Source organism: Vipera ursinii, assembly GCF_947247035.1.
Source record: "Vipera ursinii genome assembly, chromosome: 5".
NCBI classification, from domain to species: Eukaryota; Metazoa; Chordata; class Lepidosauria; order Squamata; family Viperidae; genus Vipera; species Vipera ursinii.
The window spans coordinates 515,508-541,711 of NC_139518.1; the positions used below are offsets into that span (position 1 = coordinate 515,508).

The window sequence follows — 26,204 nt, forward strand, 5'->3', positions numbered from 1 at the left end:
CACACTGGTTGCGTGAGTTTTGCCCCATTTTTACAACCTTACTTGCTGCAGTTGTTAAGTGAACCATGCAGCCGCACGGTTGTTAAGTGAATCTGGCTTTCCCCTGTTGACTTTGCTGGTCAGAAGTGGCAAAAGGGGATCACGTGACACCCCCCCCAGGGACGCTGCGACTGTCATAAATATGAACCAGTCGCCAAGCATCTGAATTTTGATCACGCGACTGTGGGGATGCTGCAACGGTCATTAAGAGTGAAAAACGGTCATAAATCACCTTTTTCAGTGCCGCTGTAATTTTCAATGGTCACTAAACGAAGCGCTGTAAAGTCGAGGACTATCCGTATTGAATCAACGTTACTCGTTAGGGAAGAGATTCTATTCCCGAAGAGTAAAGGTTTAATTCTTTAGAATCCTTTTGTTTGCAAAAGATAAGCCTAACACCTACCTTACAAACAGGTCCAAATGTCCTCCTGAATTAGGTAACCATTTGTGGATGTTCTACCTCAGGGGTCTTCCAACCTGGCCCTTTGACGACTTGTGGACTTCAGCTCCCAGAATTCCTCAGCCAGGCACGCGTGCCTGGCTGAGGAATTCTGGGAGCTGAAGTCCACAAGTCGTCAAAGGGCCAGGTTGGAAGACCCCTGCTCTACTTCCACGTTCTATTATCTGACAGGATACTTGGACCTCCTGCATGCCAACCACAAGCCACCCTCAAGGACAGAGAGCTGGTACCTTCTGGACCGTGTAGCCGCCGCCCACCGCAGAGCCCAGCACGATATAGCGCAGCCGCAGCAGCCTGGAGGCCACCCGAGCGAGCCAGAAGTTCCTGGAGGGCTGGAGGCCGTACTTGACAAGCAGCCTGGAGCTGCGCAAGGGAAGGCGACTGAGGGTGGAGTACTGCTGTGCCGCGGTCCTTAAGCGAAGCCTTGGTAACTTGGAAGTGGGATGGCAGGAATGATGAGTTTTTCGCGAAATAAGATGCAGCTTCTGCAGCGGTAGCTTCCCACTCGCTCTGTAGGTCCCACTGGCCAAATTCTGACAGGCAGCGCTAAAGGGGAGGAAACGCGGATCCTGGATTATTCTTATTTTCTCAGAGTCTTGAACGCAAGCAGTTCAAAGTCACAGGTCAACAAGGTTTCACGTTGAGTTTCTACAGTTACTCCCACACATCATCTGCTACTTTCCTAGACGCAGTGGGCCACCTTGAGGAGAGGATCTGGGGGCGCACTTTGAGGCTGGTTCAAAAAAGTTACTGCAGGCAGCACATGAAGAGTCACTGAGAGACTTTCTTTTGAAAAGCACCAGATCTGTGTTGCAACCTGTGCTGCCTTTTTGGGAGCACAAAATTTATGGTTAGAGGTCTCATAAAACCATCCTACAAGGAGAACATTGGCTTCAGTGCAAAAAGCACCACTCCTAAATAAATGGTGAATAAAAACCACATTTTTTGTAATGATTCAACCTTTAGGCCCTTTAGGCCTTCAACAACATGGAGCCCTCTGGGCCTGTTGAGATTTTCAATCATCCGTGTCACGACTGTCCCAAAGGTGCTTTTCAAAAGAAGTCCAGTTGCCTTTTGAAAAGCACCTTTGGGATGCAGCCCTCTGAAATTTCTCCGTGGAGATGTAGCCTAACAAACCTCAAAGGAATCTGGCTTGCACAAGTCACACGAGGGAGTCAGGAACACGGCACGCTACATTTCCCAAATGCCCAGCATCGTATGACAGCTGCGCAGAGACAGTGAAATAACTTCTTATTCTCATCTTTATAAATGTAAGTGCAGGTTTACAGTGTTGCTAATTATGATACCTATACAAAGTAGAGTTACGCATTCAAGGCAACCTTTGGGCAACCCCCTATTTTCGGCCTTCAAAACTGTGAAGATCTTGGGGTAGGCTAGAAAGGAGGCCAGCAAAGGTAAAGGGTACGAACGTTTAGCGTGCAGTGCAGTGGTTGGGATTGTAGCAGGTTGTTATTGCTACCAGTAGTAACATTGATTCAATTTAACATAGCCACCCACTCTTCTGGATTCGGTCAGTTTTAATTTTGTTTTCATCGGACAGAATTGTCTCGCATAAGATTGCCTATTAAGTCTCTATCCAGAGGCTCCAACATTAGGAGTTCCAGTCTTAACTCCCGGGTCTCTTGGGTTTCCAGCCTGGTGCCTTAACCACAACATCACACCGTCTCTCTCTCTGCGTTTACCACTGGATCGGTATCCTTTCAAAGGGAGAGGCTTCTATTCTCCTGGTCTATGGAGATTCTCCATCCTCCAGGCCCTGGTTGTCCCAAAGACGCTTTTCCAAAAGGCAACTGGACTTTTCCCCCCTTGAAAACATTTTGCTTCTCATGGAAAAAGCTTCTTCAGTTCGGGATGAGAAGCGAAAGATTTTTCAAGGAAAAGCCCGAGAAAGTCCCTTTTGGAAGAAGCAGCTCTGGGACAACCAGGACCTGGAGCATCTCCACAGACAAGGGGGCGAACAGAAGCATCTCCCTCGAAGGGAGACCGAACCGACGTTGATAGCTCCGTCCTCCCGCTTGTCCTGAAGCCGCTTTTTCCAAAAGGTAACTGGATTTTCTTGGGCTTTTCCACGAAAGCGTCTCGCTTCCCATCCTGGGGAAGCCTGCATGAGAAGCAAAATGTATTCAGGGGGGGGAAAGCCCCTCCCGCCCTCCGGGGCCCCAGAGCTGCTTTTCCCAAAAGGAAACTGGACTTTCTTCGTTGTTGTTGGTTTTTTTTCTCCCCTGGAAAACGTTTCGCTTCCCATCCAAGGAGCTTCCCCTGTTTCGGGGAAGGGAGGCCTTTCGGAGGAAGCACCTTCGGGGCCTCTGTTCAACCGGGCATCCCGGAGACATGGCTACGGTCCTGACCGGCCGGCTCGCGGAGCCTTCCCCCGCCCTGTCCGTCTGGGCTGGGCGCTCATGCGCCGCCGGGCCTCCGCCGGGCCCCGGGGAAGAGGCGGGCGGGCGGGGCGGGGCGCTGGGCAGGCCCGGGGAGGCCGCCTCCCTGCCGGCCAAGGCAGCCCCGGCCTCGGCTTCTGCAGGCGGGAGGATCGGCTCCCGGAGCGACGCGGACCCCGCTCCCCACCCGAAGCGCCCTCCTTCCCCGCCTCGGCCCTCCTTCCCCGCCGCCGCCGCCGCCGCCACCCCCGCGGGAGCCGGCAATCGCGGGCCCGGGTCTGTGGGGTGGGAGGCGCCCCGCACTAACCAGGCCGCCGCCGCCGCCGAGCGAGCCCGCCACATCCTGCGCCGCCCGGCCCGGCCGGTGCTTCCCCGCCGCCGCCGCCTCCTCCTCGCCCTTCAGCCGCTGCCGCTTCCGGGCCGTCCGCCGGAGCGCTGCGCCTGCGCGCCAGGCCCAGGGCTGGAACGCGATTGGACGGACGCGCGGTGCTGTAGACTCACGAAAGAGCAGAAGGGTCGCGCCAAGCCACTCCGGCCCGGCCTCGGGTCCCTGGGCTGCCCAGGTCGCTCTCGGCCGCTGCCCGGAAGGCCCCGGCGCTGGAGCTGCGCTCCTCTGCCCGGACCGAGCCCGGGCAGCCCCGAAACCGCAGATTGACCTGGCTCAAGCTCAGCAACTCTGGCATGGGTGGACTCCAACTCCCAGAATCCCCTGCCAGCCCGTATCATATCCAGTTCCCAGCCCTCCATGGACTCCAACTTCCAGAATCCCCCAACTGGCACCCATGGGCTCCAGACTCCCGGAAGCCCTTAGCTGATGTGCAGGGACTCCCAAGTCCCAGAATCCCCTGCCAGCCCGTATCATCTCCAGTTCCCAGCTCCTGCCAGCTGTTGTTCAGGGACTCGGACTCCCAGAATGCTGCTTTTACCCATTCCCTGCTCCCAAAGAGCCCAATTCAGCCGCTCAGAATGTGAGATTGGAAAGGCTGGACTGCCTCAGAGACCCCCACCGCCTCCGTCTAGAGCAGCATTTCCCAACCTTAGGAACTTGAAGATGCGTGGACTTCAACTCCCAGAATTCCCCAGCCAGCTATGCTGGCTGGGGAATTCTGGGAGTTGAAGTCCACGCATCTTCAAGTTCCTAAGGTTGGAAAGCGCTGGTCTAGAGGTCCGAGCGCCAACTGCAGAGCCGAAGGGCAGGTGGGCGCTGGGGGTGCTTTCTCAGCCAGCCCCACGGAGGGAGGCCTCTGAGACACCCTGTGTGTTAGTGTGTGTGTGGTTGTGAACCCGTGTCACAACCTCCATCTGGCCTGAAAAGTGGACCCGCCTGTTCATACTTGGTCCGAACGCTTGTTCCGGTCTGCCCCCTTCAGTTTTGCCCCTGGCCTTGCATTTGTACTCCAAATTAACAGAACAGCAGAGTTGGAAGGGACCTTGGAGGTCTTCTAGTCCAACCCCCTGCTCAAGCAGGAGACTCTGCACCAAGTCAGACTGCCCAATTAAAACCCTCCACTGATGGGGCACCCACCACTTGGGTAGGCCAGCCCTTGTGCTTGTTTCTTGCTTCTCCCCATGGAAATCCAGTTGCTGTGTGGCCTCCCCGCAGGGAGGGAGGGAGGGCCTCCTGGGGGCTGCAGATGCCCCAGGGAGCCTTCTCCCGACTTCCTTCTCCTTGCAAAAGGACCTGAAGACAGTTTGTTCCAGCAGATCTTTGCGTGGTTGGGACACTGGTACTTATTTTATCTCGGTTCTGTGGCTCATGCAGTTTTTTCTTCCTTTCTTCTGTGGGGTGCATCACCTGAACTCCAAGCGATCAGAAAGGTACCCACAAAGAGTAAACAATCCCCTCCCCCTCAATATTGGTAATTTTGCATATCACTGGGATTGGGATTACACACCCGTGGAAGCATCTGCTGTCCTTCCTAGTTTCCTGCTCTCCAGGAAAGCCCAGGATCTTCGGCTTTCTTTTGTCTGTGAAGTGCCCCCCCCTTTAAGGAGAGCATCCAGTGCTAGTTGCAGGCACAGGAGGCCCCATCCTTGCCTGGCTCCCTCTTCCTAAGGAGGTGGAGGAGGAGGAGGAAGGAAGGGTGTTTTTTTTTTTTGCAGAGTTTTAGGAGTGGCTGTCAAAATGAATGTTTAAATGTTAAAAGGAGCAGCTCCATTAAAAAGACCAGGGAGAAACAGCACATAGTTTGGGCAGTGCAGCTGTCACTGGTGGCCTGACTCACTTGGGGGCATGGAAAGAAAGCCCGTGTTGGGGATGGCTGGGTCCCCCCTTCCCTCCACCTGCCTATGACTAGAGAGAGAGGGACCCCAGATCGGTTGAGCATCCCCAGCTGAACCAGCTGAGAGGGGCTCTTCAGGATTGTAAAGCATCGTCGGCTGCTTCTGCCCTGTTCTTGGGGAAAGGGGCTTCTGGTTGCAGCAACTCCAGCTTTCTGGAGACCTTCCTGCGGTGTCCCAGAAGCCCAGCTAAATTTGTGGTGGAATTTCTCTCAAGAAAGGGCCCAGGGAATTCCAAAGAGCCAGAAAACAAAGAATAGAATAGAATAGAATAGAATAGAATAGAATAGAATAGAATAGAATAGAATAGAATAGAATAGAATAGAATAGAATAGAATAGAATAGAATAGAATAGAAAATATGGAATGGAATGGAATGGAATGGAATAGAATAGAATAGAATAGAAAATATGGAATGGAATGGAATAGAATAGAATAGAATAGAATAGAATAGAATAGAATAGAATAGAATAGAATAGAATAGAATAGAAAATATGGAATGGAATGGAATGGAATAGAATAGAATAGAAAATATGGAATGGAATGGAATAGAATGGAATAGAATAGAATAGAATGGAATGGAATAGAATAGAATAGAAAATATGGAATGGAATAGAATAGAATAGAAAATATGGAATGGAATAGAATGGAATGGAATAGAATAGAATAAAATAGAATAGAAAATATGGAATGGAATGGAATGGAATAGAATAGAATAGAATAGAATAGAATAGAATAGAATGGAAAATATGGAATGGAATAGAATAGAATAGAAAATATGGAATGGAATAGAATAGAATAAAATAGAATAGAAAATATGGAATGGAATGGAATAGAATAGAATAGAATAGAATAGAATAGAATAGAATAGAATAGAAAATATGGAATAGAATAGAATAGAATAGAATAGAATAGAATAGAAAATATTTAATGGAATGGAATAGAATAGAATAGAAAATATGGAATGGAATAGAATAGAATAGAAAATATGGAATGGAATAGAATGGAATGGAATAGAATAGAATAAAATAGAATAGAAAATATGGAATGGAATGGAATGGAATGGAATAGAAAATATGGAATGGAATGGAATAGAATAGAATAGAAAATATGGAATGGAATGGAATAGAATAGAATAGAAAATATCGAATGGAATGGAATGGAATAGAATAGAATAGAAAATATGGAATGGAATGGAATAGAATAGAATAGAAAATATGGAATGGAATGGAATGGAATAGAAAATATTGAATGGAATAGAATGGAATGGAATGGAATAGAATAGAATAGAATAGAAAATATGGAATGGAATGGAATAGAATAGAATAGAATAGAAAATATGGAATGGAATGGAATAGAATAGAATAGAAAATATGGAATGGAATGGAATGGAATAGAATAGAAAATATGGAATGGAATTGAATAGAATGGAATAGAAAATATGGAATGGAATGGAATAGAATAGAATAGAATAGAATAGAAAATATGGAATGGAATGGAATAGAATAGAATAGAAAATATGGAATGGAATTTTATGGAATGGAATGGAATAGAATAGAATAGAAAATATGGAATGGAATGGAATGGAATAGAATAGAATAGAAAATATGGAATGGAATGGAATGGAATGGAATGGAATAGAATAGAATAGAAAATATGGAATGGAATGGAATAGAATAGAATAGAAAATATGGAATGGAATAGAATGGAATGGAATAGAATAGAATAGAATAGAATAGAATAGAATAGAATAGAATAGAATAGAATAGAATAGAATAGAATAGAAAATATGGAATGGAATGGAATAGAATAGAATAGAAAATGTGGAATGGAATGGAATAGAATAGAATAGAAAATATGGAATGGAATGGAATGGAATAGAATAGAAAATATGGAATGGAATTGAATAGAATGGAATAGAAAATATGGAATGGAATGGAATAGAATAGAATAGAATAGAATAGAATAGAATAGAATAGAATAGAAAATATGGAATGGAATGGAATAGAATAGAATAGAAAATATGGAATGGAATTGAATGGAATGGAATGGAATAGAATAGAATAGAAAATATGGAATGGAATGGAATGGAATGGAATAGAATAGAATAGAAAATATGGAATGGAATGGAATAGAATAGAACAGAACAGAATAGAATAGAATAGCTTGAAGGGACCTTGGAGGTCTTCTAGTCCAGCCCCCAGCTCAAGCAGGAGAACCTACCGTATATCATCTCTGACAAGTGACTGTCCAGTCTCTTCTTAAAAGCCTCCACTGACAGAGCACCCGCAGCTTCTGAAGGGAACTTCTGTTCCACTGGTTGATTGTTCTCACTGTTAGGAACTTTCTTCCTAATTCCAAGTTGCTTCTCTCTTTGGTCAGTTTCCAACCGTTGTTTCATGTCCCTCCCTCTGGTGCTTTGGAGAATAACGCTACACTCTTCTTTGCGGCAGCCCCTCAGATACTGGAATAACTGCTATCATATCGCCCCTGTTTCTTCTTTTCTTTAGACTAGCCCAACCCAAGTCCCGCAGCCGTTCTTTTTATGTTTTAGTCTCCAGGCCTGGGATCATCTTAGTTGCTCTTCTCTGAACTTTTTCCAAGGTCTTAACATCTTTTTTGTAGTATGGTGACCAAAACTGGTTGCGGTATTCCAGGTGTGGCTCTTACTAGGGTTTTATAAAGTGATACTAATACTTCGCGTGATCTTGATTCTATGCCTCTGTTTATTTAAACCAGGATTGTATTAGCTTTTTTGGCTGCTGCCGCACACTGATCGTCTACTAGGACTCCGAGGTCCCTCTCACAGTTACTGTTTTTGAGCCAGGTGTCACCCAGTCTGTACTTACGCCTTTGGTTTTTCCTGCCTAAATGTAAAACTTTGCTTTTCTCCACCTTGAAACACATTTTGTTGGACAGGGCCCACGGTTCAAGTTGGTCAAGAACTTTTTGGATCCTGAGTTTGTCTTCTGGGGTGTTGACAGTTCCTGCCAGTTTCGTGTCATCTGCAAATTTGATGAGTTCCCCATCTATTCCCTCATCTAATTCATTAATGAAGATATTGAAGTGTACTGGGCCTAAGACAGAGGCTTGTGGTGCCCCACTGCTTACTTCCCTCCGTGTAGACGTAGTGCCGTTGAGGACTACTCGCTGAGTACGGTTTGTCAGCCAGCTACAGATCCATCTGATGGTGCTGCTGTCTATCCCATCTTTTTCTAGCTTACCAAAGACTAGGTTGTGGTCTACTTTGTCGAATGTTGTACTGATATCTAAGTATACTTCGCTGGTCTACTGGTTTAGTCACTTTGTCAAAGAATGAAATAAGAATGGCCCAGAAGAATTTTATTTGGTCCTGTATCGTGGGACTCAGGGTTCCTACTTTAAGGATTAGCTTGTCCCCCCTGCAGGGTTTCCTCTGCCCATTCAGGATGCGGACGGAGCAGAAGAGCAAGGGATTTGGGGAGGGCCCCCCCCAGGAGCAGGAAGAGGGCAGGAAGCACCTCCAGGCCTCGGATTCAGGCGGCCTCTCTCCCACAACCGGGCGGTGGCACTCACACAATACCTGCCTTTGTCAGGAGCACCCCCCCCTGCGAATACATCTCCCGATCTCTGCAGGAAGCCCCCTCCCTTTGCCTGGCTTGGAGCCTGCCTGGGCAGGTGGAACTCTTGTGGCCCTGGTCTCTTCATTGCTGGAGGAAGGAGGGCAGGAAAGGTGTTGTTCACCTGGAGCTGCAGGGAGGAGCCTGGCAGGAGGAAGGTGTGGCCCTGCAGGTCAGCCCCGTATATAAGCTGCCCCATCCCTGGTGCCCCAGGAAGGGCAGTTGCGCCAGCAGGCTTGGAGCGATGCCCATGGGGGAGAAGCACGGAGGGAGCCACAGGGCCCTGCTCAACAAGGGAGAGGAGGGTGAAGTGGTGAGTCCGTCTCCCCCCCCCCCATTGCTCGCTCTTCCCCACCGTCGCCGCGGAGGCAGCCTCTCGCTCCGAGGAAAAGCGTCCCTGCAGGGCTGGCCCCGAGGCTCCGGCAACGGGGCAGACAGGACGGGCTGGCGGAAGGGAGCGAAAGCCTCTCCAAGCAAACCGGCTTTTGTGCCGAGAGCGCGGCGGCGGCGGCTCTCTGCGCTACGAAGCCGTCCTCGGTGGAACTTGGCAGTCGCCGACTCTTACTGGGGGGGGGGGCCTCGCTGGAAAGGGCACAGGCCCCCCACCAGCGGAGCAAAAGTGTGTGTGGGGGGTGTGTGTCTTCTTCCCGGGTTTTATCGCACAAAGGATTGTAGTTGTTTCGCCGCCAATTGGGCATTCCTCACCACCTGCGCTCAGGACGTGGCCCGGAGCTAAGAGTGGGCTGAAGGCGCAACGCCCCCCCCAAATAAACAGTGTGTGTGTGGGGGTGTGTGTTTCGTTTCCCCCACTTTGCTAGCTGAGCTGTAACCAGACCCGGGCTGAAGCTTCGGAGCCCGCGCGGCCGCGGCTGCTGTTCCGAAGCGCCGGCTCTGCCCGCCGGCTGGGGGCTGGGGCTCTCGGGAAGGGGAAGGGGGCGCCGTCCAGCCGCTGCCCGCCGGCGTCCTTCCCAGAGCGGGGAGGCTGCCAGCTCCGCTGTCCCTGCCGGGTCTTCGGCGGCTGGTTTGCGGGAGTTCCCTCCCCCCCGCCGGTTCCCCTTCGCCAGTCCGCGCTCCGAGGCGCTTTCTGCCCCAAACGCTGCTCCCCATCCCGCCCGCAATCTTCCTCTCTGCTCTGCCCCCCCGGATTAAAACCTCCCCGCAGTGCCCCCCCTTCCCCGTGGCGAGCAACGTCTCTCTTTTATAACTGGAGCCCCGCGGGGGGGTCCGGAGCTCCGCGGGGCGGGTGGCGGGTTGGGAGAGCGGGTTCCGTTCGGCCCCAGCGCCTGTGCAGGGGGTGGTCGGGGGGCTTCCTCTGCGGGAGCGGTGGCAAAGGGTCGGCCGGCGTCCTTTGGAAACCCCGAGCTCAGCCCGGCTTCCCCGGGCCTGGCTGCGCTCCTCCACCGGCCTCCGTCTCCTCCGCTGGGGCCGAGCGAGGGCGCCCCGAAGCCCGGCTGCAGCCTCTCGTCGCCTCGCCTTCTCTCCGCCTGCGAGGCAGCCCGCCCCGCGGCTCTTTCAGGCCCCGGCGAGGCTGGGCAGAGTTGGGGGGCGCGGGGGCAGCGCAGGCAGAAGGCGGCTCTCCCTGGCATCTTTTCTGGAGGGGCGGAGGTGGCGAAGGGCCCCCATCTCTACCTATACTCCGTAGGAGATGCACGTTTTCAAAGTTATGCCTTTAACTTTCATTTTCAGCACTTAGCAAGGCCAGGGAACCCAGAGTGGAACATTAAATTGTATGTTAAATTAACATATAATAACTATCAAAATTAATTAATATATGATAGATAAGGTTCATCAAGGTTAATCAAAACTAATTTAATTAACCTTACATGCCGCCCATCTTGCTGCCCACTGACTGTGGGCAGCTTACAACCTCTGTACGGGCAGACGTCCAGCGGAGGGGTGGGTATGAAGCCCGGAGGGAAGGTGTCTGCAGGGTGGGATCAAAAAACAGCTGCCACTATGTTTGACTGACACATGTAGCGTTGACCGTTCCCTGCGGACTCCCCGGCTTGAGAGTCATTTTCTCACTGCTAAAATTTGGACTCCGTGCCCAGCCAGGTGCCCGGCCTGGAAGGCTCGCCTGCCCCGTTCCGTCCCTTCCCTCTTTGGCACAGCCCTCCCCTCCCTTCGCTTTCCTCCTTGGATGTAAAGGCCCATTCTCTGCGGCCAACTCACCGGGGACAGCTTTCTGCGGGACAATCCAGCCATTCAATTTAATTATTTAAAATCATTTTAAAATTACAGTATTTTAATTTGTCATCCAGGTTTCATTTTGTCTCTCCTTTCTCATCCTTTCTTTGATGATTCTGTCCCACCATTTCTTTGATGTTAGGTGAGCTGGTTGTGGCAAGTTGCCATGATGAGTTGGCTGTACATTGTCTGGCTAGCAGCCGAGCAGGAGAAAGTAGCAGGCAGGTGGGTCAGTGACAGTCCAGGAGAAGAGTAGAATTAGAATTAATTAGAATTAGAATTAGAATTAGAATTGCAGAGTTGGAAGGGACCTTGTAGGTCATCTAGTCCAACCCTCTCCATATGTCGAGGCCACCTGGGGTCAGTTGCCCAGGGCCCCACTGAAGGGTTGGGCAAGGGGTCCCAGGCTGCCATAGGAATTGGGGGGGGGACTCCTCAGCTCCTGCTCCTCGGCCCCTCCCAGGCCCTAGACCATCCCCCTTCCAAGCAGGGCTTAGCTCTGGCTCACCCGTTCTTCCTCGGGGGCCCTGTTCCTCGGCCGAGCCTGGGTGCTGAGCCTTTGCTGCTGAGGGCCTTCGGCTTCTTCCTTTGAGGCAGAGATGGGGGCAGGGACCGTCCCAAGACCCACTGGGACCTCCCCTGCAGGCCCCAGAATCCTCGGATCCAGCTGCTCCCCGTGGATGTCTTAGGAGGGGCGTGCATGCCCGGACTTGGGAGAAGAGTTTCTCCAAAACAACCAGGAAGCAGCTGCCCCCCCCTCTTTCTCTCGGGCCAGACCCCACGAGTTCAGAGAAGGAAAAAGAGGGACCGGGGGTGTGTGCAGGAAGGAGCCAGGGCTGGAGACGAGGGAGGCCAGCCTGCAGGAGCCGATGGGGGCAGAAGGTGGCAGTTCCTGCCCAGCAACACCCCAGGTGGGCTCTGCCACCTTCTGCCCCCCTCAGCCCGGTCACTTGGCAGCTGGAGACAGTGCCAGGCCCTGCACACCCGAGGCTGTGCTGGTGTTTTGGTCGGGCGTTCTTCAGGGACGCCTGGCAAAAAATAGGCCAGACTCAGGACAACCCCAAGCAGAATGAAAAGGAGGCTATTAAAGGAAACACAGGAGTGGCAATCACAGCGTAGGTTAAAGCAATTAAACCCCAGAGTTCAAAAACCGGGGAGAGATCCTGGAAGGAAGCCCCACCCTGAAGAACCGGTCATTGCCTGCCTTGCCTCGGCTGGGAGGGACCTTCCCCGTCTGCCGGGACGGGGCCGAGTGGCGCTCGGTGCCAAATTCCTCGCACTCAGCTCTCTCTGGCTCCCCAGAGCTGCACTGCGTCCCTTTGGCAATACTGGACTTCAGTTCCCATAATCCTAGGCCAGTGGCACCGACTGGGAGGGAGAGGCTGGCCGATGACCCGCAGCTTTTCTGGAGCAGACCACTTGGGTGAAGCTGGGACCACAAGGCGACGGGGTCCTTGACTTACAGCAGTTCGTTTAGTGACCGAAGTTGCAACCGTGTTGGAAAAAGTGACGTGTCCGTTTTTTCACACTTACGACCGTGTGTGTGTGTGTGTGTGTGTGTGTGACGTGATCCCCTTTTGTGACCTTCCAACCAGCAAAGTCAGTGGGGAAGGCAGGTTCACTTAACAACTGCAGTGATTTACTTAACAACGGTAGCAAGGAAAGTCATTAAATGGGGCAAAACTCACTTGACAACTGTGTTGCTTGGCAACATAAATTTGAGGCTCAATCCTTGTCCTAAGTTGAGGACCGCCTGTTGTAGAGATGGAGGTCAAGGATAGGAAGGGACCGTGTGCAGCAAACTGCCTGCCTTAGTATCTTGTTATCCACGTGTCTATGAGCTCATTCCAATTGGCACTGCCAAGGACTGCAAGGAACCAGCTAGATAAGGAAGAGTCTGCCCTGGCATGGGATGTTCGGATGTTCTCTAAGATTGACTGGGGAGTACACCAATAAACAATGCTTTTGCTGTGCATAATTCCTGCAGATGATACCACTCTAATGGCAGAAAGTGCAGATGATACCACTCTAATGGCAGAAAGTGAAGAAGAACTAAAGAGCCTCTTGTTGCGGGTGAAGAAGGAGAGTGCAAAACTTGGGTTGAAACTCAACATTAAGAAAACCAAGATCATGGCATCCGGCCCTCTCAATTCCTGGCAAATAGATGGGGAAGAAATGGAGGTAGTGACAGATTTTATTTTCCTGGGCTCCAAGATCACTGCAGATGGGGACTGTAGCCAAGAAATTAAAAGACGCTTGCTCCTGGGGAGGAAAGCCATGGCAAATCTAGACAGCACACTAAAAAGCAGAGACATCACCCTGCCAACAAAAGTGCGTATAGTCAAGGCTATGGTCTTCCCAGTTGCAATGTATGGCAGTGAAAGCTGGACCATAAGAAAGGCTGAGCGCCAAAGAATTGAGGCCTTTGAACTCTGGTGCTGGAGAAGACTCCTGCGAGTCCCTTGGACTGCAAGGCGATCAAACCGGTCAGTCCTAGAGGAGATCAACCCTGACTGCTCTTTAGAAGGCCAGATCCTGAAGCTGAAACTCAAATACTTTGGCCACCTCAGGAGAGGGAAGGACTCACTGGAGAAGAGCCTCATGCTGGGAAAGGTTGAGGGCAAGAGAAGAAGGGGACGACAGAGAAGGAGGTGGCTGGATGGAGTCTCTGAAACAGGAGGCGAGAGCTTAAATGGACTCCAGAAGATGGTAGAGGACAGGAAGGCCTGGAGGAATGTTGTCCATAGGGTCGCGATGGGTCAGACACGACTTCGCAGCTAACAACAACAACAACAACAAATTCCTGCTTGTTAAAACTGTATAAATACAATAAACTCTGCGTAGGCAGACAGACATATTTGGGACACCCTGCATTGACTGGTCTCTGAATCCCACAGCCTGTAAAGGCAGCAGGCCTCTCGCCCGCTGCTTTGCTCAAAGTCCCCCCCCCAGGGGATGAAATTGGCTGGCTTGATGGAGCCCAGGAAGAACCCTGGCGTTCCCCCCCCCCCGGCATGCAGCGCCAAACGGCCCTGAAGTGGAACCGCAGGGGGTCCTCTGGATGGCAAAGTGCCTGGCTCGCTGCCCGGCTGCCCAAAGTAATTGCGCCCACAGCAGAGCTTGCCTTATTTTGGAGGTGTCACCCCGGCGGCTTGCAGGCTGACCAAGGAATTCGGCCAGATGCAGGTCAGGGGAAAGAGGCTGAAGAGGACTAGGAGGGTTCAGCCAGCTGGCCTGGAGGCCTCTGGAGAAGGCAACCCATCCACACAAGCAGCCTGAGCCCAAACTCGCTTTCTTCACCCAAAAACCCATTTGTTCCCCGCCTTTGCGGACGCTGCCTGGCTGGATTTCCAGAGAAGTAGTCCTGTTCGTCTCCTGTGTGGCAAATTGGCAGGCGTTGCGGCTGAAAAGTGAGCCAATGGGTTTCTACAGAAGCTGCTCTGGATCACCATCTCCAAGAGGAAGCATCATAAATACTTCCTTGATTGATAGGAATAGCCCTCCTCCTCCTCCTCCTTTCCAGCACTGATGATGCTACTTAGTTCAGTCATGAAACATCTGCAAGAAAACAGCGAAGTTCAGAGAGGGCCGAGGACCCCATACTCCTCCTCCCTCCATTTTCCTCCTCCTCCACCCCCATTCTCCTCCTCCTCCTTCTCCACCCCCCTTCCCCTTCCCCCTCCTCCTTCTCTTCCTCCCCCATTCTCCTCCTCCTCCTCCTCCTCCTCCTCCTGTGATGCTTGACAAATACCTCTGGTAGCTCCAGAGCCAGACCTCCTTCCCCCTTGGGTAGGAACAAGAACTTCTGAGTCTTGTGCAGCAGCCACGTTTCCATCTGACTCGAGGATGCCAATGTTGGATCTGGGATCTACCATGTGTCATTTCCAGCACAGATACCTTGAAGTTTGGGGCGGGGGGGGAATCCTAGGAGGATGAAACATTGTGCCACGATCTTATTGCTCTTTTGAGCTCTGGGGTCCCACAGCATCCATTCAAGATGTCTGTGAAATCCATGTGAACATTCTTCATCTTTTTACAGTGTCTTGGAAAGTTTCTTGTTTCAGAATAAAGTCCAAAATTCAATACAGTATGCAAGACTCAGTGACTTCCCAGATATATTTTATGCGGTTGGGAAACCTGTTTGTTGAATATACGGATGGTTGTGTCAAGCACGAAAGGCCAGTCCACACGTGAAGGTTCAATTAAGCTGATTTACTGCTAAAAGCCTACGCAGAGGAATCTTCTCAACTAATGGCCAGGCTCTAGAAAGGGTACAGAGAAGAGCAACCAAGATGATTAGGGGGCTGGAGGCTAAAACATATAGAGAACGGTTGCTGGAATTGGGTATGTGTAGTTTAATGAAGAGAAGGGTGAGGGGTGACATGATAGCCGTGTTCCAATATCTAAGGGGCTGCCCCAAAGAAGAGGGAGCCAAGCTATTCTCCAAAGCACCTGAAAGCAGTTCAAGAAGCAACGGATGGAAACTCGTCAAGGAGAGAAGCAACCTGGAACTAAGGAGAAGCTTCCTGACAGTGAGGACAATTAACCAGTGGAACAACCTGCCTCCAGAAGTGGTGAATGCTCCAACACTGGAAGTCTTTAAGAAGAGACTGGACAGCCATTTGTCTGAAATGGGATAGGGCTTCCTGCCTGAGCAGGGGGTTGGACTAGATGACCTTCAATGTCCCTTCCAACTTTATATTATTATTATTATTATTATTATTATTATTATTATTATTATTATTATTATTATTATTATCATCATCACTGGTTAGAGATAGACAAGAGTCAAGGGAATTCAAGGGAAGTTGGACTTTGTTTGCTTCTGGCTACGTAGGGATGCTAGGTTGATTCCTCTGTTGAAAGAAAACTCTTCTTCGGGGTCCAGTCCAAGCTGGGAATAAACCAAACGGAGGCTGCTTTAGGAAGAAGGTTGTAATTTATTGAAGAGCAGAGCTGGACGTGCTCAAAAGCTCAGGTCAAAGTTCATGCCACGGGAACAGGAAACAACCTCAAACACAAAAGCCCAGGAAGGTATAAAAACCCACCACTCCCAGCTACATGGGGTCAGCTTTCCCAGAGTCACATTTTTGTCTGGCTCTGCTCTTCGATAAACCACAACCACCTTTCTAAAGCAATCTTCATTTTTCTTATTCTTGGCTTGGACAGGACCCCGAAGAAGACTTTTCTTTCAGCACCTCTGTTGACTCCGGCCCAGGTTCCGCCATCTGTTCTCCTCCAGGTCGATTATTTTGAAAAGAGGCTTTACCAGGACTGAGCCTTCACGCGGACTGAGTGGGAAGGTTCTCTTCACGGCAAACTCTTTCCTTCCAGGAGGTATTTGGCTACAAGACCCAGGGCTTCCGGAGGGCCCTGTGCCTGGCTGGCTACGTCCTGTCCTGCGGAGGCCTCCTGCTTCTCTTCCACTGGAAACCCGAGTGGGGCGTCTGGGCCAACGGCCAGCCCTGTAGCTTGGAGGAGGCCGACGTGCTGCTGCTCAGAACCACAGTAGGTCCCTCCCTCCTTTCCTCCCCCTCACGGGAGCTTGGTCTCCAAAGGAGAATATTTCTACCTTGGTGGTGGGGGGTGCAGTGAGGGCTCCTGGTGCTCTCTGAGCTTGGTTGTTTTCTTGCAGACCTTTCATAATGCAAAGGAGGTAATGTCGTCAGTGCTAATCATGCTTAACTGCCAAAGAGGGTGAGGAATGAAGAGAGAGGAAGGAATTACAGTTTTACATTCCTGGGAAATTATTGAGGTTTTAGAGACTGGGTGGATCCTGCTTTTGATCTGGAACCTCCTTGGTCCTTGAGTCAGTCTCCTCTCCTCACCCGTCTCTAACACGGTGGGCTGGCCAGGACAGACCCCGTGAAGGGTTTCCAGCAAAAATGGGTCCGGTGGGGGAGAAGATAGAAAGAACCAAATTTGATTTGGACAGGGAAGGTTTCATAGCTGTCTTGAGTTAAAATCCTAGAACGTTGTTTCCCCAACCTTCTCCATTTTAAGACGTGTGGACTTCAACTCCCAGAATACCCCTGCCAGCCAGTTGGGGTATTCTGGGAGTTGAAGTCCACGCATCTTAAAATGGAGAAGGCTGGGAAGCTTTGACCTAGACCAGAGGTCCCCAAACTTGCCACCTTTAAGACTTGTGGACTTCAACTCCCAGAAAAAGTCTTAAATTTGCCAAGTTTGGGGACCCCTGGTCTCAATGAACGTTCATGCCAACCAGAAGGGGCTCCTATGAAGAAGTCGCTCCAGTGGGCAGGAGGATGGCCAGCTGGTGGTCTGTAAGACTCACCCTGGGACCAACTCCAGGCCGTCTCTGGGTGGATTGGGCAGCTGGTCACTGCAGGTGGCTTTCAGAAAAGAACCTGGCTGTGTTTCTCCTCTTCCTCTGGCCTGTGTTGTAGTCCCTCCACAACTTCTGCTCTCTTTCCCCAGGATGAATTTCAGATTTGCACCCAGAGAAAGGTGACCTGGATCCCTCTGTCTGCCCATGTGAAACCCAGCTCTCTTGCCATGGACGACGAGGAGTCCCTCCTGAACAGGGTTGTTGTGAAACCAGACTTCAAGGTAAAGATGGAATCCCACCATCTCGTGGAGCTCCAGAAGCCTTCAAAAGGGACCGAAGGGCTGGGAGAGCAGATGCAAGGTGGGTGGACTGCTTTTACCACTCAGCCATCCACCTAGGCTTGGAGAACAGCTAGGGGTCCTGACCTTTAGGCCCAGCAGAAAAGGCTGGAGCTGGCCAGAGACAAGTCTTTAATCCTCTTACTGGGCTCAGCTGAGGAGGGTGCGCTGCCAGGCTTCTCCTGTGAGCTGCTGGGAGGTGAAACCAGGACACGACTCTTGCTGGCACAGCAGAGCAGAGACTCCCCGGATACTCTCCCTAGAAGCCCCAGCTCCCATAATACACAGCCATGCTGGTTGGGAGGGAGATGCAGGTGCATTCCACACCTCGGTGGGGCTCCAGGTTGGAGAAGGGGTCCCCACCTGGCCCCACTGCCAGCTGGAAAACTCCCGCCTTGCTTCTCAGGGTTACGCGGTGACTTTATTGTGTCTGGATGCCTTGAAAAGAAGCTTCTTGGATGAGAAGCAAAGCGGTTTCAAGGAGACAAACCCCAAGAAAATCCAGTTGCCTTTTGGAAAAAGCACCTTTGCATTAAACGAGTCTGTCTTCTTCCCCAATGGGTCAACCCCCCCCCCCGGAACTGGAAGTAAATGCTGGAAACTGCCAAAAAAAATTAACCCTTCAGATTTTTCATTCATACGACCGGCGAAAGTTGCAATCAGCCACAAATGCAAGCTGGTTGCCATCTGCCCAAATGTGATCACGTGACTTGTGGGCATCAGAATTTCTTTTTTTTTTGAGGTTCTGATGCCCACAAGTCTGTTGTAACTTTGAACGGTCATTAAGGGGGAGGTCCATTGTAACTGAGTGGTCATTAAGTGAGGAATACCTGTAATGGTTTTTCTTCCCCTCCCTCAAGCTCTCCGGGGCTGTCCCCTCACCCAGCCGGTTCGCCTTTTCCTTAAGCCTAAGGCTCGGCACGTGGCGTGGTGCCCCTTCCAGGCCTGGCAGCAGCGGTGACCCCCGTCCCCTCACCATGCCTGCTGTCCTTGCTTGCCACCACAGGTGCGGTCCCTCCAGGTGCAGAAGATCCGTTTCGCCTGGGACTTCTCTGCTCGAGAGTTTCGGAAAGTCGGGTGAGTCCGGTTTTGACAGCTGGGGAAGGAGGCGCGGCCGAAGGACACCGCCCTCCCTTGTGTAGCACCAGCTGGATCCTCTTCCTTTTCAGAGTCCTGGAGGACCACCACAGTTGCCTGGAGATCCATGCCAAGTTTGGAGCAGGGCTGACAAGCCCCGAGCAGGAGCTGAGGTATTCCCGTTCAGCAGGGCCAGCACACGCTTGATTGGTCAGAAAGCCATGTTTGTGTTCATGGGTCTTTTGTGGCTCGACGTGTGTGGAATCTCTTTGCGCTTGAGGGCCACCAGGCCACCTTCACCCACAAGGCGGAGGGTGTCTGCCGTTGCCTTTATGGGAATACAGTCCCCGTGAAGTTTCTCCACCGAGAATCCACATAGACGTGTCCTGGTGGGTTTCTTGCTTGTGGAGGTGGTATGGCCGTGCCTGGCTGCCCAGTCCCCTCAGCATCTCCCCACCCCCCAGGCAAGTGCCCCTCACAGGCCAAGGCCTTTTCCAGACACAGGGGCCCTTCTCTACTGCCAGTGTCGAGCCTCTTGCTCAGCTTCGGCAGGCCTCCGCTGGTTTGCAGTAGCAGCCCAGGTTGCTCCTTCCACTTATTTATTTGTGTTGACGCGTTTTAATCTGAAGGTTCATACTGAAGTGTTGTAATCTGAGGTGTTACCAAGAGAAGATAATCTCCGTAGCTCAGGGTTGAATTGTGGGGTCCTGGGTGCTCTCTGAGCTTGGGTGTTTTCTCGCAGATGTTTCATGACCCAAGTTAAGTAACATCATCAGTGCTAGAAACGTCACCAGAAATATTACCTACTTGGGTCATGAAACATCTGCAAGAAAACACTCAAGCTCAGAGAGCACCAGGTTTGAGGTGGGACCTGCTGGCAGCCCCTTGGACAGCATTTTGAATCAGAGCTGGGGTATAAAAACACAGGTAGATCAAGGAAGTTATGGGGCAGCTCCTTGCTCCCAGAGGTGGGGGGCACTTCTCATTTGGGGAGGACCTGGCGATACCTTCCAGGCCCTCCAAGGACGGGCTCTGCTTCAGGAGACAAAGGCACACCTGGCAGCAGAGGCCACCCCAAGCCCAACTCCAGGCATGGGGAAGAGCTATTGGGGAAAATCGGGTCTCCTCTTCCTGGAGCAAAACAAGCACTGGGGCTCTGCAAAGTCCGAAAGGGCTTCCGTGCTAGCCTTGGAGGGGGACCCTGAGGTCATCTCTCCCTTCCCTGTCCACAGGAGAGAAATCTGTGGCCCCAACGCCATCGACATTGACGTCACGCCCATCTGGAAGCTGCTGGTCAAGGAGGTACTTCCCTTTCTGTGGATGAGCTTCTCTGGCACGTTCTGCGAGCGTGTCCTGGGCTTCCCTTTCATCCCCACGCCTCCTAGGCATTCCTTGGTGGTTCTGCACACCGGCCCTCGGTGGACCTTCTTCAGAGGGCAGGAAATAATTGCAGCTGCTTCCTCCTTTCAGACAGTCTCCTGTCTGGCTTTGTCCACTGTCCACCTGGCAGCAGGCAAACACTTTGTCTTCCTCGTCCCCAGCCCCCCTTTGGCTGCTGGAAGTACTGGGAGCCTGCTAGAACTGCCAAGGGGAGGCCTTCTTGAAGTCTCCACACCAGCAGCTTTTTCCTCCTCTTGCGGCTTTAGAGAGGGCAACCTGCAGTTTTTCTGCAGCATGGCCCATTTCTAAGGGTTTATTTGACTGCTGTCTTCACCAGCTTTGCTCCTGACCTGTTAAAATGTCCAGATCTAGCCTGCCCAGCTGTTCCAGACTGTGAGGTTCCTGACATCCCGGGGCATCTTCTGATCGTGTTCACTTTATGAGCTCACGGCTCGTTGCTCCTCCGCTTCTCAAAATGGACACACAAGTCAGAATAACAGAATAACAGAGTTGAAAGGGACCTTGGAGGTTTTCTAGTCCAACCTCTTGCCCAAGCAGGAGATCCTCTACCATTCCAGACAGGTGGCTGTCCGGTCTCTTCTTAAAAACCTCCAGTGATGGAGTGCCCACAACGTCTGGAGAGAAGCCGTTCTCCCGGTTTATCGTTCTCACCGTCAGGAAGTTTCTCCTTAATTCTGGGTTGCTTCTCTCCTTGATGAGTTTCCATCTGCTGCTTCTTGTCCTGCCCTCTGGTGCCTTGGGGAATAGGTTGACCCTCAGTCTTCTGGGCGGTGGTCATCCTCACCATCGGGGCCAAAGAATTTTCAGCCCTGTGGATTCAGGCGCCTTCCCTGAAGCGGCTCAGATGATCTCTGCACTGAGGCCTCCCAGCCACCTTTCTGCTCATTGCCAGAGAAAGAACGGAGAGAAGTTGGGTGGGTAATGGCGGGTGGGGGGAGGGGAGAAGGGCGGCTCCTATCAATTCAGCTCAGCCAGAGAAGGTTCCCTTCTGGGGACAGCCTCCATAGGTGCCAAGCCGGCTGAGCAGCCAGGCGGAGGATCCCTGGCATAATCATGGCAAAGCTACGTTTCCTGCCGCTTTTTGAGAGCCAGATTAGCAGCTCAGTCAACAAAGGATTTATTCAGCCAGAACATTCTGTCTTTTCTGGAGTAGCAATTCCTGTTTCTGCTGCTCTGGGCAATTCCTATGAAGATTTTCTGAAGGCGGTCAAGCCATTTAATCTTAATTAAAATTCTGCTTGCAAAAAGGCCCCAAGAGGTTCCAAATTAATTCCTCTCCTTTGAGCCGCGGGGAGGATGTGAAGTGAGGGACGCAACCCTTTTACTCAGCCGTGCTGTCGGGGCTGTCGGAGGTCCAGGTGGCTTTGGCACAGCTGCAGGGGCAACAGGAGGCTGTCCCTCCTGGGAAATGATTCTCTGCCCTTTGGCCAGGCACGGGGTCAAGCATTGTGCTCCGTTGGAGCATCCACAAGGTCTGGAGGCCACTTCTGTTCCACTGGTTGATTGTCCTCACTGTCAGGAAATTCCTCCTTAGTTCCAGGTTGCTTCTCTCCTTGATGAGTTTCCATCCGTTGTTTCTTGTCTTTCCTTCTCATGCTTTGGAGGATAGATTGACCCTCCCCTTCTTTGTGGCTGCCCCTCAAATATAAGAAGAAAGCTATCATGTCACCCCCAGTCCTTCTTTTCTCTAGACAGACCCAATTCCTGCAACGGTTCTTCGTATGTTTTATCCTCCAGTCCCCTGATCCTCTTTGTTGCTCTTCTCTGCCCTCTTTCCAGAGCCTCAGCCTCTTTTTTGCTTTGTGGTGAGCTAGCCTAACCCCCTGGTGCCTTCTTCCCTTCCCCAGGTGCTCCATCCATTTTACATCTTCCAAGGCTTCAGCGTCTGCCTGTGGTTTGCAGAGAATTACACTGAGTATGCTGTGGCCATAATCGTCATGTCCCTCCTTTCCATTTCACTCACTGTGTATGACCTCAGAAAGGTGAGCATCTTCCGGTCCCTCCCTGGTCACCCAAATGTCTTCTCATCACCCGCCTGAGGCATTGATTGGCAGCTAATTGGTTCATTCTGTCTCATCTTCCTGGCAAGCCCTGCCCTGATGCTGCCGCTGCCCAGGATTTACCCGGCCTTACAACAGCTGAAATACACGGATCATCTGGTGGGGTTGGAGCCTTGGGGGAAGCAGCCAGGTGCTTCCTGGTTCGGGATGAATGTTGCCAGCTGCTCCAGGGGTTCCCCAGCATTTGTGGGGCAGTTCCTGGTGGGCTACTGCGAACAGGAGGTGAACTGGGTTCAACAAAATTGCTCCAAAGGACAGATCCTGGAGAGACCCTGGGTTTACCAGGAAATTCTAAGAGACAAAACAGCACAAGTGAACCTTGAAGAAGGCAAGGTGTGAACTTCACCAGACCTGGAGGATGAAAGCCAATTCAAGGCCGCCGCCTCCTCCTCCTCCTCCTCCTCCTCCTCCTCCTCCTCCTTCTCCTCCTTCCTCTCTCCTCCTCCTCCTCCTCCTCCCTCCCTCCCCCCCTCCTCCTCCCCTTGCCCCTCCCTTTATCCCTACCCCTACCCCCACTTTCCTTGCCTTTATTTTCCAGGAACTCGGGAAGATCCCTTTGCAGATGCTTCCCACATCCCATTCCTTCTGTGGGCTGGGGTGTCTCTTATATGGCTGCACCTCTTCTTCCTCTGTGTCATGGTTCCGATAAATGAGACAGATCAAACAAAATGCAAACATTGTTTATCTAAAAAGTCTTAATAATGAAAACATTATTGTTTTCATTTACCCTCTGATCTCTCCAGGATATTCCAATAGACCATTCTATGTTAGCTGCTGGCACCTTTCTAGCACCTTGCCCACCTGCCCACCGGTTGGCAAGTCCTCCTCTCCCCCCTCTTTCCTGATCCGATTCTCCCTTTCCTTCCATGCAGCAATCCGTGAAGTTGCACCAGCTGGTGGAATCCCATAATAGTGTCCTGGTCAAGGTGTTCAGCAAAGAGACAGGTAAGGCAGCCCAAGAGGACTCCGTTGTCCACTTTGTCTGTGTCTGAGCCAGGGACCAGGGAGAGCCCTGAGGGTGTTACAGAATTGAGTTCAAACCACTCAAAGTAGAGTTTCCCAAAATAGAGTTTATTCTTGTCTTGTTCAGATAAAGAGCAAGGTAAGCGTGCAATTAAGCTTAATCAGTTCCTTTATATTTATACACATACAGCATATATGTATGGCTTGTCTAATTTCAAAGTTAGCTTACTATGATCAGCTGTACCCAACGAGGCTATACAAATAACGATGCCCAACGAGGCTACTCAAGCTGCTGTAAGTAATGTTGTCCAACTAGGGTACTGTCAAGGCTGACTCGGATTTTGCAAATCTTCTTGCAGCTTGACGACCAAAACAGAAGGGAGGGGGTGGAATTCCCGGGGGGGGGGGCGGTTGGGAGGGGCCGAGGGATCCAAGCCAGCCGGCCCAGCCTGAAAAGGTTCCTACACTTCAATATTATGTGATGAGAACTTTTTGAACAGCGCAGACTGTTTCTCAAAACGCAAAGGATGTGTTGGATGGGTGGACAATGGACAGTGTGTGTGTGTGTGTATGGGGGGGGGCTAATGGGTAAAAGGGGAATTCACTTACGGCGCTTCCCATGGGAACCTTTAGAATCGTCTTTGCTTCTTCTGTGCCTATCAGTAAAGTTACACGCTTGTAAGATTATGTCCCAGCAGTTTCTTTTCCTGCATATGCCAATGGGACGGTTGACAGCTACACATTCACACAATACTCACATACACTCTCAGGGCATGCCCTGCGCCAACAAGAGTCGTCTCCCACTTCGGAGTTCTGGGTTCATTCCAGGCTTCTCTCCATACCCAGCTTGGTTACTCAGAATTCGTGTGTATCTTGACCCGGCCACGTCAGGGACTGCACATTCTCACTCCCTGTTCTGTGACTCCGTGAAAAAATGCCGTCCATTGCATTCCTTGCACCCACTAATGTCCCACTTGGTATCATCAGCAACAATTCACTCATAACACACATCCAGCATCAGCGATACACACATATTCCAGCGATGTGGGTTTCCCGGTGGGTTCATGAAACGGCTAGATATTCTTGTATCCTGTGCTCATGAGTTATTCTAACGTACTATACACCGTGTATCGTATTTGTTATACCTTCGTAGCACATAACATGCAATGTGTAACAAGGAGGCATGGGGCAAGAACCTGAACTTGCTAGACCCCTCATCAGCTGCAGAGCTGCGGGCGAGGGGCCTGCCCGGAAGAGGCAGCAGCTTCGGGGACCCCCATTCTTGCGTGAGGAGCAGCACCCCAAAGGCAGGAGCTAAGCTGTCCAGCTAGAATGGGACCACAGACGGCCTGGTAGAGCCGGCAAAGGAGGCATAGCACGGCCTTCCTTGGGCTTAGCCCCAGTTGGGGGAGACCCAAAAGGCTGCAACACGAATGCTGCCGTTGCAGCAAGACTGCAGAGCCCCCCCCCAAAGACCCTCTTTTTTTCTGACAGGCACCCAGGAGGTGGAATCCCGCCGTTTGGTGCCCGGAGACACCCTGATCCTGGACGAGGGCAAAAGCCTGCTGCCCTGCGATGCCCTCCTGCTCAGTGGCCAGTGCATTGTGGATGAAGGCATGCTGACGGGTGAGCGGTGCCAGTTGGATGGCTCTCCCCGTCCCCCTAGAACAGGTCCACAAGTGAAAGTTCAGTTGAGGGGGTTTATTGTTAAAAGCCTCTGCCTAATTTACCAGACCTTTTGGGTGCTCCATGACTGGAGGCTTTCCAAAAGAGACACGACAAACTTTTGTCTGAAATGATATGGGGCCTCCTGCTTGAGGAGGGGGCTGGACTAGAAGACCTCCAGGGTCCCTTCCAAATCTATTATTCTATGTTCTCTTCTAGAAATCTTCTCAACTCACAATTTGCACCTGCTAGGAGTTAGATAAGGGTCCATGGCACTCAAGGGAGGTTGGACTTTGTCCGCTTGTGGCTACGTAGGGATGCTAGGCGGACCCCTCTTTTAACTCCACCCCCCGGCCAGGTTCTGCCACTCCTTCCCCTACAGGAATATGGTCACGTCCTTTACTCTTTTTGTCATTTTAGTATACAATGTATTATAGGTGACCCGTATGAATGAACCTATGCTATTAACATGCTTAGTAGATAACCCCAAAATCACAATAAAAATGCAATCAGGCAAAGTGGACATATTCTGGTACAGTACGGAGACAGGAAGCACAGCAGCAAAAGCAGCAACACCAACAAAATGTGGGTCAGGAAAAGTGGATCCTCAATTCTAACCTGCTGGATAGAAAGAAGGAAACTTGCCTTACAGAATCTCTGTAGCTCAGGGTTGAACTGTGGGGTCCTTGGTGCTCCCTGAGCTGGGTGGTTTTCTTGCAGACGTTTCATCACCCAACAAGGCAACATCATCAGTGCTAGAAGGGAGAGGGGTTTGTGGGGAGGAGGAGGAGGAGGAGGACCGTAGGATCCTTGTTGCATTGTGAGTTTGGTGGTTTTCTTGCAGACGTTTCATGACCCAGCTAGGGAACCTCATCAGTGCACTGCAATTTCTGCAAGAAAGCCACCCAGCTCAGAGAGCACCAAGGATCCCAAGGAACCGTCTTCAGGTTTGCCCAGGAGCAGGCAAGGGCAGCCTTGCATGGTCTTCCCCAGGGCAGCCTCTGCCTTGACGGGCTGGCGGGGAGCCTGGAGAGGAGAAGGCCTCTCTGTCCTTGGATTCCAAAGACTCACCAAACTCTCCCCGACAATAGTCCACCGATTTACGGGCCGAAAGGCTGAACGTGGAAGCAGGCCCAGGTGCTTCCTGGAGGAGGAGAACGTGGCCCTCAGCTGGGTGGTGAATTTGGCCCGTTTTTGCCTCCACTCAGCTTGGCTGTCTCAGGCATGTCTGTCATGGTTTCTGTAAAGTCGCAACAGAAACACTGCTGCATAATTCTGCTTTCCCACTTTCAGCACACGAGTGTGGGCCAAGAGCAGGGCAACCCGAGAACCCAACTTTTATTAAAAAAATGTCATGACTGCACACACGTGCACACAGAGGACAGCTCCTCCTTCGCCTGTCTGCCCTGGGGTCCAGGGTGTGTGTGTGTGGGGGGGGGGCAGGGCTG

At 51.4% G+C, this 26,204-nt stretch overlaps 2 protein-coding genes across 4 annotated transcripts in view; one reads left to right on the forward strand and one right to left on the reverse strand.

The window, feature by feature from the left end:
• Window positions 1-3,321, reverse strand: part of OPA1 (OPA1 mitochondrial dynamin like GTPase) — a 55,336-nt gene extending 52,015 nt beyond the window's left edge. For all 3 annotated transcript variants that reach the window (XM_083363882.1, XM_083363881.1, XM_083363880.1), the window contains exons 1-2: window positions 3,206-3,321; window positions 730-1,045 (exon numbers count right to left, since the gene is read on the reverse strand). In XM_083363882.1, the coding sequence (XP_083220008.1) occupies window positions 730-1,045; window positions 3,206-3,240 (351 nt within the window). In that variant the 5' untranslated portion in view covers window positions 3,241-3,321. The remainder of the gene's footprint in view (window positions 1-729; window positions 1,046-3,205) is intronic.
• A 5,622-nt stretch (window positions 3,322-8,943) lies between these two features.
• ATP13A4 (ATPase 13A4) overlaps window positions 8,944-26,204 on the forward strand; it is a gene marked incomplete at its 3' end in the record, with an annotated part of 30,280 nt that continues 13,019 nt past the window's right edge. Inside the window, exons 1-9 of the mRNA XM_083364920.1 lie at window positions 8,944-9,089; window positions 16,298-16,471; window positions 17,402-17,533; window positions 18,597-18,667; window positions 18,760-18,840; window positions 19,900-19,969; window positions 21,916-22,050; window positions 23,001-23,073; window positions 24,586-24,717. Of these exons, the coding sequence (XP_083221046.1) occupies window positions 9,021-9,089; window positions 16,298-16,471; window positions 17,402-17,533; window positions 18,597-18,667; window positions 18,760-18,840; window positions 19,900-19,969; window positions 21,916-22,050; window positions 23,001-23,073; window positions 24,586-24,717 (937 nt within the window). The 5' untranslated portion in view covers window positions 8,944-9,020. The remainder of the gene's footprint in view (window positions 9,090-16,297; window positions 16,472-17,401; window positions 17,534-18,596; window positions 18,668-18,759; window positions 18,841-19,899; window positions 19,970-21,915; window positions 22,051-23,000; window positions 23,074-24,585; window positions 24,718-26,204) is intronic.